Raw genomic sequence first — 10,659 nt, 5'->3', positions numbered from 1 at the left:
AAACATTATCTTAAAAAAAAATACATACACACACACACACACACACACACACACACACACGAAAGAGTTTGCCTGTTACTGTAGTCTCACAAGCCACCTTACACTGCATCTAAAGGTTCTTAGTGTGGGACTTGGAACCCACGGACCTGAGCCTGAGGGGCTTGGGATCCCAGCTGGTACACCCCAGTTACCTCACCATAGTTGAGGTGGGATCAACAGGGTTCACAGAGGTCCCAGCAAAGCCCCCAAATACAGAATCTCCCCCCTCCCCCAGAAGTTTAAAAAGTCCTAATGGGCAATGACTTCAAGGAAGCCCCAAGCCATCTTTCCTGGAGCAGGTGTCACAGTAGGGAGGGACAACCCCAGAATCCAGCTCTGGCATCTGTTCAGTATTTCTGGGCCAGGTACATGCATGTCTAAAACCTGCTTCCTAATCAGTGAAGCTGCCGCCCAACTCCACCTCCCAACACGAATGACGTAAAGTCATAGTCCACCTAGCCCTTGTCCCCTCTGTCTTGGTCCTGAAAGTTCCCAGCACAGGACAGAAAGCACAGTCTCCTCGTCTGCTGTCTGTTGCTGTCATACACATCTTACCAAAAGCAGCTTGGGGAGGAGAGGGTTCATTTCAGCTTACAGCTGCCAGTCCATCATTGAGGGAAGCCGGGGCAGGAACTCAAGCAGAAGCAGAGGCAGAGGCAGGAACCACAGAGGAAAGCTACTTACTGCTTTGCTCTCCTGGCTTGTCAGCTTGATCACCCCAATCCTGCCACTCCCTAGCCCTCTACCATTCCCCCTTACCTACATCTCAAAAATCAAACACAAAAACCAGACAAGGCAATGAAAATGTCTTGTCAAACATGGAACTAAGTTTTGTTTCTTCTCCCCCCCCCCCAGTTTTTTGTTTTGTTTTGTTTTGTTTTTAAGACAGAAGGCCTTGGGAGTGTGGCAATTGGTAGAGCACTTGCCTAGCACACACAGGGTCCTGGCTTCATCTCCAGCACTACATAAACCGGGGGTAGAGGCCCATGGCTACAGTCTCAAAAGTTGAGAGGAAGGCAGGAGGATCAAGATTCAGGGTCATCCTCAGCTACTTTGTAAGTTCAAGGCCAGCCTGAGCTACATAAGACCCTGTCTCAAATAATTACATAATTTATCAACAGGCCAAACTCCTTAGGTCTTCCCCATGCAGGTCCCCAAGCACAGTGCACATATCTCACTAGCCCTGGCTGTTTCCTCTTGCCTCCCTCCCATCAACTCCCTTGTCAGCACAGCTGAATCGTGGGAAGCTTGTACAAGCTTGAGGGTAGAACCCGATAGTAGGAGAAAAGCCATCCTGTCTTCCCTGGTACTGGCACCACCAGAACCACCTGCACAGTGCTCAGAGGCCAGTGGTGATGGGGACACATTCTCCCATCCCACAGCGACCCCTGCAGCCTGAGTGTGAGCCATGGACTGTCAGTCCAGGGATATGGAGCAGTCCCAGGGGCATCCTCAGCGGTCAGAATGACCCAAGAAAGGCCCAAAGTCAGCATGGGGTCTTGGACAGGTCCTTTGCCATGGGAGGTGGTCCCTGTGCCCTGCACCATTCTCCATCTCTGGTCCAGCGTTGGTGTCCCCTGGATGTCTGCTGCCATCTACTTGGGATGCCGTGGCCTCTTGGCACTGCCACCCTGGGGCTTGGGGGGATTGTTGGGAGTCAGTGGGCTGTGACGCCGACCTCTGCTGTCTGTAGACCCTGCAATGGATGGGAGACTAGTTTGTAGCCAGACCAATGAAAGAGAATCTAACACTCGCCAGACACTGTGTCTTTAGCCCCATTATGACCACATGCAGCTCACAGGCCTGGACTCCCCTATACACACACAGACCCCAACACACACACACACACACACACCACACACATATATACATACATACATACACACACCACACACACATATATACATACACACACACAGACCCCAACACACACACCACACACACACACACATATACATACACACACACATATATACATGCACACACATATATACACACACACACCACACACACACATATATACATACATACACACACACACACACATTTGGGACAGGCAGCTGACTTCATCAATACCAGAGTCCATTTTCAGCTATCACGTGTGACCTCCAAGGCTTTTCCTCCTCACCCTTCAGGCTGAAGTAGCCCGCCTGCTCCCTGGTCACTCTGGACTCTGTTTGAGAACATACCCAGCAGCTCTGGCCAAACGCAACAAGGTTGGGGGCCTGTGTGGACCTTTCCCTGTCCCTCACACTCAGAGATACAGTATTAGGCAGGCTGTCATTCAGCACCTGGGAGAGCCCTTCTTCCAGAGCCCTTTACTCTTTAGTGCAAACAGCAGCGTGAGGGAGGGTTAGATGCAGCAGCAGAAAGTGAGGTCAGACAGCAGGAAGGACCTCCCACTTGGCCCCCACCCCTAAAATCCTGGTAGTCCAACAGCCCAAGGATGTTTGACTTCATTCAATGGCTTGGTTATCAGCTGGTTCGAGTGTTGACAAGATGGTATGAAGGGTACCAGAGGATGCTTGCCACCCCAGGAGGGGATTGGGGTAGCTCGGGCTTCTCCATCTGAGATGAAGATGACATGAACATGAACACTGATGTGGCCATCCTCGCAGCTGGGGTTCAGCAATGCACAGGACGAGTTCGAGTCATAGGGACGAGGCTGTGACCATCAGGACTGATGTCTAGATTGGCCACTGTCCTGCAGAGTGGATGGGATCTTAGTCAAGCAATCCACAATAGCCTCGGCTTTAGAGAAAGAAGCCAGAGTGAGCAGTGGTGCAGGGGTTTCACCCTAACATTCATGAGGGAGGAGGATTGTGACTTCCAGGCAGCCTGGACTACATTGTGACTATATATATGGCTGGGGAAGCTGCTATCCTAGATCATAAATTGAGATTGAAGTTATAGAGTGAAATAATAATACACGTGTGTGTGTGTGTGTGTGTGTGTGTGATGTGTCTACATGACAAGAAACATCTTCGTTGAGACGAGAGTGTGCTCCCAGATGCTGTTCCTTGGGCCCCATGCAGGCTACTGACCTTCAGGGATCTCCTCATCTCTGTCTTCTCAGATCGAGGATTACAAACACACCACCTCAAGGGCTTTTGTTGTATGGATTTCAGTGATCAATCTCTGGTCCTCACACTTGCACAGCAAGCATGCAGAGTTAACTATGCCCTCAGCCCCAGTGAGAATCCTTTAAAAAAAAACCTGGAGGATCCATATGCAGTGGGTAGGGAATGGACTCATCTGGGTGCCCAGACACTTAATCCTTGACTCCAGTCCTCTGGGGCCACCTCCCCAGGACAAAGCCCTGAGACACACACACCCCCAATTCTCCTCATCCTGACCCTTGCCCCGCTCATTTCCACCCATTGACTCCACTGAGCAGGGTGCCTGTTCTATAAGTATCCCATTCCCAACTAGGTCGTCCCCTGCAACACTGAAGGCCACCACCCTCCTCCTCCCAGCTGCATCCGGCCCTCTCCTGCCCACCTCGACCCTTGACCCTCAGCTTCCAGCCATTCACTCTAGACTAGACATCTCATTCAAAGTTAAGGGAAATGCTTGAGAGAGGAGTGAAGGGCTCCATCAGGGATGCCAGGAAACTTTGCCTGGGATGAGGTCAGCTTGGAAAGCCACCTGGTGCCCACTCTCTCCTCCCAGTCAGCAGAAAAGGCTGGGCCAGGGAGACAGAGGGCTCAACTTCCAGTCCAGGCTGTCCACTCACTGCCCAGGTCACCCCCAACCCTCTGTCTTCTGAGAGCATTGCTGTCCTCCAAACAGGTCACAAGCAGCAGAGGAGCGGAGCACGGAGGGCTGTATAGCATGGAGGCTGCTGCTCTATCAGTTCTCCCGACGATGGGACATGAATATCCAAGATGCCAGAGGGGTAGAGATGGGGGCACAGGTTTGGAGGTACAGTCACTGACCTCGGATGTCACGCGGCAGGAGGGGAGGCCGGCTTGTGGCTGCGTTGTTCTGCCACATGGCGCTGGGGAAGGTGAAGCTGACCTCTGGCACGTGAAGCGTGTTTTCATCTGAAGGAGACGGCAGCAATGGGAAATGTTATCTGGAGGCACGCCCTACCAAGACTAGAGGCCAGACTAAGGAGTGGGAAAGAGGTGAGTCTCTTCCTCAGGACCTCAGCTCCACGGGGGGTGGGGTGGGGGCTAAGAGAGAATGAAAGATGGGGAGAAAAAGGAAGAAAAAAAAGTTTCTTTGTCTTATTTGAGTCAGGCTCTCACATAGCCCAGGCTAGCCTAAAATTCACTGTGCAGCCAAGGATGACCTTGAGTTTCCAAATCTCCTGCCTCCACTTCCTAAGTGCTGGGATACAGCCATGCACTATCAACACCCGTCCATGGTCTTGGGAATGTAACCTGAGGCTCCATGCTTGCTAGACAAATACTCAACCAGTTCAAATCCATCCCAACTGCTTATATCTACACAGAAGTAAACTCTGCATCCAGACCTGAACAGATGGACCTAACTTTCCAGGTCACTGGCACATGCACCCAACGGTCAATTTCATCAAACTGAGAAAAACAAAAGCCAAAACTCACACCAAAAAGCACGGCCGGCAGGGGACAGATAGCCCACACTGCTCCCTGTCTTTGTCTGGTATGACTTGAGAAACAGAAAACCTTATTTTTCTTCCTTTGACTTCCATATGTTGTGGGATATTAGTTTAACGATGCAAAGATGTGTTGCAGTTTTTATGTTGCATTTATTTAACTCTGTAAAGCTGTGTTACTTTGTCTAAAACACCTGATCGTACCAACGGCTAGGCAGAAGAGAGAAATAGGCGGGGCTGTGGGAATAAAAATGAGGAGAAACCTGGGCTGGGGGTGAAGGGAGAAGAGCAAGGAATGAGAAAAGGAGGACGCCAGGGGCCAGCACCCAGCCACACAGCCAGCTACGGAATAAGAAAGAAAGAAAGAAAGAAAGAAAGAAAGAAAGAAAGAAAGAAAGAAAGGAAGGAAGGTATATAGAATAAAGGAAAGTAAAAAGCCTAGAGGCAAAATGTAGTTAAAAAGAAACAGGATAATTTAAGTTGTTGTTTTTTTGTTTTTTTTTTAAAACTGGCTAGAAAACAAGCCAAGTTAACACTGGGCATTCATAAGTAAGAATAAATCTCTGTATTTATTTAGGAGCTGGTTGGTGGACCCCCAAAGAGTAAAAACAAAATAAAACTAAGCAAAAACAAACAAACAAACAAAACCCACTACACTCATACCTGCGTGAAAACTGAGACTGGGTTTCATCTTGGAGGCCACAGGGACAGCAGGAAAAAAGCTCTTCCCTGGTGGCTTTGGTGGCTGGAGGTGTGCTGGGGATAGCTGGCTCTCAGATGGATGTTCCGTCGAGGGCTGATGTTTCTCTGTCGTCTGCAGTTTGGTAAAGGTACATACATGGAAGGGAGGTACAAGGAAGCGCAGAGGATGATGAGGTCATTTTCACGAAACACCTACTGTGTGCCAGAGTAGCAGAACCAGCCCCAAGCAAATGAGCAAAGGATGGATGAGTCTGACTCCTCCCTTCTCCTTACGGGGTGAGTGACACATGCATGGGTCCTAACACGTTGCCCAGGCTGGCCTCAAGCTCCCAATTCTCTAGCCACAGTCTCCTAAATGCTGGTGTTAGAAGCCTGCATCACAATGTCCAGTCTTCATATCACTCTCTTGTCAGGGAATACCCTGCCTGTATGTAGGATGTAGGTTGGTCAGACCCTCTGTCACTAGTCAATACCAAACACTGGGAGCACAGAATCGGATAGTGGTGGACCCGAGGAATTGATTCTCACATGCCACTCAGCGGACTTGTTCTGAAGCCAACCGATGACCCTTTCCTTAAATTAAACTACAAGTACTGACTGATGCCATAGGTCCGTGGTCAGCACCTGCCTAGAATCCCCCAGTGAGGGGCTGAGTGTGGTTCAGAAGTAAAGTTCTTGCTTAATGTGTGCAAGGTCCTGGGTTCTATCCTTAGTACCATGAAAGAAAGGAAGGAAGGGAGGGAGGGAGGGAGGGACGGAGGGAGAGAGAGAGAGAAAGAAAGAAAGAAAGAAAGAAAGAAAGAAAAAAAGAAAGAAATTTAATCCTGGGATTGGCACATGAAAGCTCTCAGGTCACGGAGCTGCATTTCTCGGGCTTTAACTGCACAAAATGTTAAGTGGACACCATTGGTTTGGGTCATGCCGTGGGCTCAGGCCCTGTGAACAGCTGGTGTCAGGCGGCATACTTTTCTGCTACCTCAAGTGCAGGGATCCCATACATGTGTGACAGTGTGAGTGTCCGTCTGCTCTCTCTGCCCTCTTCTTCTGCCTCAGTTTTACCCCAGCAACCAGACAGACATCTACATACTTGTTGCAGGCTCCAGGTGAATGAGGGTGACCTTTTCCTCCCTGCCTTCCTCTCCAAAGAGCGGTCCCTGCTGGGGCTGGCATGGGGCCACCTCCAGTCTGCAGGGCTGGGGTCCCTGGAGTCTAAGCAGCTGCCCTCTTTGTCATACACTTTGCAGCGACGGCTGGCTGCTATGAGGGCGATGCTCTTGGTGCCCAGGGCCATCTCCTTGAGGGCCTGGACACTCAGAGGGGGGCTGTTCATCTCTCCTGCTGGCTGTGGCAGTCTCAGCTCCAAACCAGCTGCGGGCGGCAGTCTAGATACCAGGCTCTTTACACCGAGAGTATTCGGCTTCTGAGGAAGAAAAGCACAGGTCACCTACAGTCACTATAGTAACAGCATGGGACCCCTCCCCATGCAGTCTAGCTGGGAAGGGGCCTCCCTCTAGCTAGCGCCCTGCATACCCACCTCAAGCATGGGAGGTGTCAGCAGGATGCGGAGGGCTGGTGGAGGGAGAAGAGAGTCTTGCTTCCCAAGCCTCCACAGTGGAGTGCTTTTTGAGGACCTGTTCCCATCACTGTGGATGAAACAGGAGACATTCTGGAGGCCCTGGGTCCTTTGCCACAGCCTGGGCAGCTGGGATCCAGCCTCAGCTGCTGTTCCAGCCCAGAGCACTACAATCCATGCACTGGGCAAGGTGCTGGCCTCAGCTGTGTTGCTGTGGCTGGGACCAGGCTGGCTCATCCATGCTGGTCACCTACTGTGGGTAGCCAGGAGGCAGCACAGTTTTGCAATGAATCATGCACTGCCCTCTATACAAGGTGGAAATACACAACCATGATGTTCGGTCTGGGCTTGTCAAGTTAATCCTGATAGAGACTTATCATGTAAGTGAATCCCTAGGCGTGTCTGTGAAGGGTTATATAGATCCAGTTAACCGAGGTAGGAAGTCCCACCCTAAATCTTGTGGCTCCATCCCACAGGCTGTGGTCCTGGACTAGATAAGAAGGACAAAGTGAGCTGAGCACCAGCATCCTCTCTCTGCTTCTTAACTGCAGAAGTCATGTCTTCTCCACCATAATGACGTGTACCCTCGGACGGGCTCGGTAAGAACCCCTGCCTAGAATCCCCCAGTGAGGGATTAGGATCATAGACCAGTGGTAGAGCCCCTGCCTGGAGCCCTCCAGGCAAACACCAGGGCCTGGCTAGATTCAGTCCCTAGTTCCTGCATGGCGGGGGGGGGGGGGGGGGGGGGCTGTCTCACATAGTACAGCGCTTGCCTTGCATGCACGAAGCCCTGGGCTCCATCTGCACAAATTGGATATGCCTATAATCCTAACACTGGGGAGGCAGAGGCAAGAGGACTATAAATTTATAAATTCAAGATCATCCTTGGCCACATAGTGAGCTTAAGGCCTGCCTAGGCTATATGAGATCCTATCTCGAAAAAAAAAAAAAGGTAAACAAAAAGATATTGAAGTCACTTTTGTGTTCTGTCTCCCTCCCTCTCTGTCCTTCCTTAGTATGTAAGGACACAGCAAGAAGTCGGCCATCTTCCAGCCAGGAAGAGGCCCTTACCAGGTTCTGTCGCACCTCTGGGAGGCTAAGCTGGTCGGCTTCCATAACTGTGAGACAATTCATGTCTCACTTTGTTAAGGCAGCTGCAGTGACAAGATAATCTTGTCAATTGGTCAGACGTGAACTCTCCCCCCCCCCCCCCGAGATAAAGTTTCTCTGCGTAACAGTCCTAGCTGTCCTGGAACTCACTTTGTAGACCAGGCTGGCCTTGAACTCTCAGAGATCCGCCTGCCTCTGCCTCCCACATGCTGGGGTTAAAGGCGTAAGCCACCACTGCCCAGCCTAGATGTGAACTCTTAAACTTCCAGACAGAGCCCATGGATGTTGAACTTACTGGTGTGAGTTTTCATCTTGGAAATTGCCACAGAAAAAGAGGATAGAGAAAAAAAGTGAGGAAGGCTTTGAGGGTAGGGCTAAGTGGCACTGAACACACTCGGGACAGAAACACCCAGGAACCAGAAAGGCCACTTCCAGCCTCAGACTTGTCAAATGCCTCGGTTCACCGCTGTCCCATGCAGCCGGTACCTCTTGGAATGAGTCTACTATTCTTTAAGTGTGTGTATATGTATGCATGGGTGCGCACGTCTGTGCAGATGCATGAGGAGGAAGTATATGTGCATGTGTGTTCATATGAAGGGCAGAGGACATATCAACTGTCATTCTCCAGACTCTGTTCACCTTGCTGTTGTGAAAATGGAGCCTGGAATCTCCAAGCAGGTGCTGCTGGCTGGGCTAGTGAACGCTAAGGCAGCCGCCTGTCTCCACCTCCTCAATACAGAGACGGCAATTTACATGTGCCATCCTGCCCAGTCACTTTATGTAGGTTCTAGGGATTGAACTCAGTTCCCTGTGCTTGCGAAGCAAACCCTTTTCCCTCTAAGTTATCTCCTCAGCACCTCCTTTGTTTAAGACAGGCTCAGGAAGAGGATAGGAGACAGGTGGCTGGAGGAGAGAACATGGGCTTTGAGGTGAGCCCCCGAGAACCACGGCCTCAACCCCACCCAGGACCTGTTGTTAGCTTCACTCTTGCCCAGGCTCCGTGCCCACCTGTCTCTCTCTAGGAGCATCTGAGGCAGCTCAAATGTGGCACCCCATGGGAGGTCCCGCCTGTCACCTGGAGGCTCTCCACTGGTCTCCTCAGGCGGTGGGGGTGATACGTTCATAATGGAGCCATCCTGGAAGCAGAGAAGAGGACAGAGGAGACAGTGTCACCACGCCAAAGGTCTCTGACGGGCCATGGGAAAGCTGGTGTACTTCCTCCACCAGGGCTCGAAGGCAGTCATGAGCCAGGGGCTACCAGCCAGGGCTCCTTAACCTGTATCTATCATGGGACAGCGGAAGCTCCATCTTCATTCTCAGCAGCTTCCTAGGACAGTCACTCTGCAGACCACAGTATGACAGGGTCCCAGGGACTGGGAGGGGAAAGAATTACTATTCAATAAGTGGAGAATTTTGATTTGGGAAGAAGAGATGATTCTAGAAGATGGAAATGGCTTCACAGTGGTGTGGATTTGTTTAGTACCATGGAAGTTATGGTGACATGCACCTTTAATTCCAGCACTCAGAAGGCAGAGCCAGGCGGATCTCTGTGAATTCAAGGCAATTCTGGTCTACAAAGTGAGTCCCAGGACAGCCAGGGCTACATAGTGAGACTTTGTCTCAAATAGACCAAAATAAATAAAATAGTGTAATATGAATAAAATAGTGGAGAACGCTTGCCTAGAATATGCAAGGTCCTGAGTTCACTCCTCAGTATTTCTCCTGTCTTAGTTAGGATTTCTATTCCTGCAATGAAACATCATGACCAAAAAGCAAGTTGGGGAGGAAAGGGTTTACTTGGCTCACACTTCAGCATTGCTGTTCATCACTGAAGGAAGTCAGGACAGGAACTCAAACAGGGCAGGATCCTGGAGGCAGGAGCTGATGCAAGAGGCATGGAGGGGTGCTGCTTACTGACTTGCTTCCCATGACTCGCTCAGCCCACCTTCTTTCAGCAGCCCAGAGATGGCACCACCCACCAAGGGCTGGGCCTTCCGTTGGTCACTAAATGAGAAACGCCTTACAGCTGGATCTCATTGAAGCATTTCCTCAGCTGAGGCTTCTTCCTCTGATGACTCCAGTTTGTGTCAAGTTGACACACAAATCCAGCCAGTACAGTTCTCTCCCAAAAACAATGATAAATTTTATGCATAGTTTCCCATGCCAAAAAAAAAAGGAGGAAAAAAAGGAAGGGAAATGGATGCTTTGATTTGTCAACCAGACACAATTTAGAATCCCATGGAAAGAATGCATCATCGAGAGCCTGTCTACATGGTGGGGGGCCGGTGGGCACGCCTGTGGGAAAGTCTTGATTACACTAATTGATGTGGGAAGATCTAGCCTCAAGTGGGCGACACCATTCCCTGGGTCCTGGGCTGTGCAAAAGGAACAACACAAGCATGTATGCATTCCCCTCTGCTCTTGACTGCAGATGTGGCTAGTTCAAGTTTCTGCCCTGACAGTGCGAGACCACACCAGAAATAGGACCACACCAGTAAATCCTTCCTCCCGTACAGGAGCTTGTATCCGAGCATTTTATCAAAGCAGCAAAGACGAAACCAGAATAGAAGCAGAGAGAGGTGGAGGGGGCATGGAGATGAAAGAAAAAAAAGAAAAGAGGGGGTATTGGGGTGTAGCTTAGTCATTAAAGCAC

At 50.5% G+C, this 10,659-nt stretch overlaps 1 protein-coding gene across 1 annotated transcript in view; it reads right to left on the bottom strand.

The window, feature by feature from the left end:
• Positions 1 to 1,634: 1,634 nt before the first annotated feature.
• Positions 1,635 to 10,659, bottom strand: part of LOC121465125 (kinesin-like protein KIF19) — a 51,615-nt gene continuing 42,590 nt past the window's right edge. Inside the window, exons 15-20 of the mRNA XM_041678310.1 lie at positions 9,015 to 9,142; positions 6,858 to 6,966; positions 6,411 to 6,743; positions 5,285 to 5,435; positions 3,978 to 4,085; positions 1,635 to 1,735 (exon numbers count right to left, since the gene is read on the bottom strand). Coding sequence (XP_041534244.1) covers positions 1,635 to 1,735; positions 3,978 to 4,085; positions 5,285 to 5,435; positions 6,411 to 6,743; positions 6,858 to 6,966; positions 9,015 to 9,142 — 930 coding nt within the window. The remainder of the gene's footprint in view (positions 1,736 to 3,977; positions 4,086 to 5,284; positions 5,436 to 6,410; positions 6,744 to 6,857; positions 6,967 to 9,014; positions 9,143 to 10,659) is intronic.

The sequence above is a fragment of the Microtus oregoni genome, unplaced genomic scaffold (assembly GCF_018167655.1).
Source record: "Microtus oregoni isolate MIOR12 unplaced genomic scaffold, Mior012 000029F_ref0000214, whole genome shotgun sequence".
Lineage (NCBI taxonomy): Eukaryota > Metazoa > Chordata > Mammalia > Rodentia > Cricetidae > Microtus > Microtus oregoni.
This window is presented reverse-complemented; position numbering and strand designations above follow the sequence as displayed.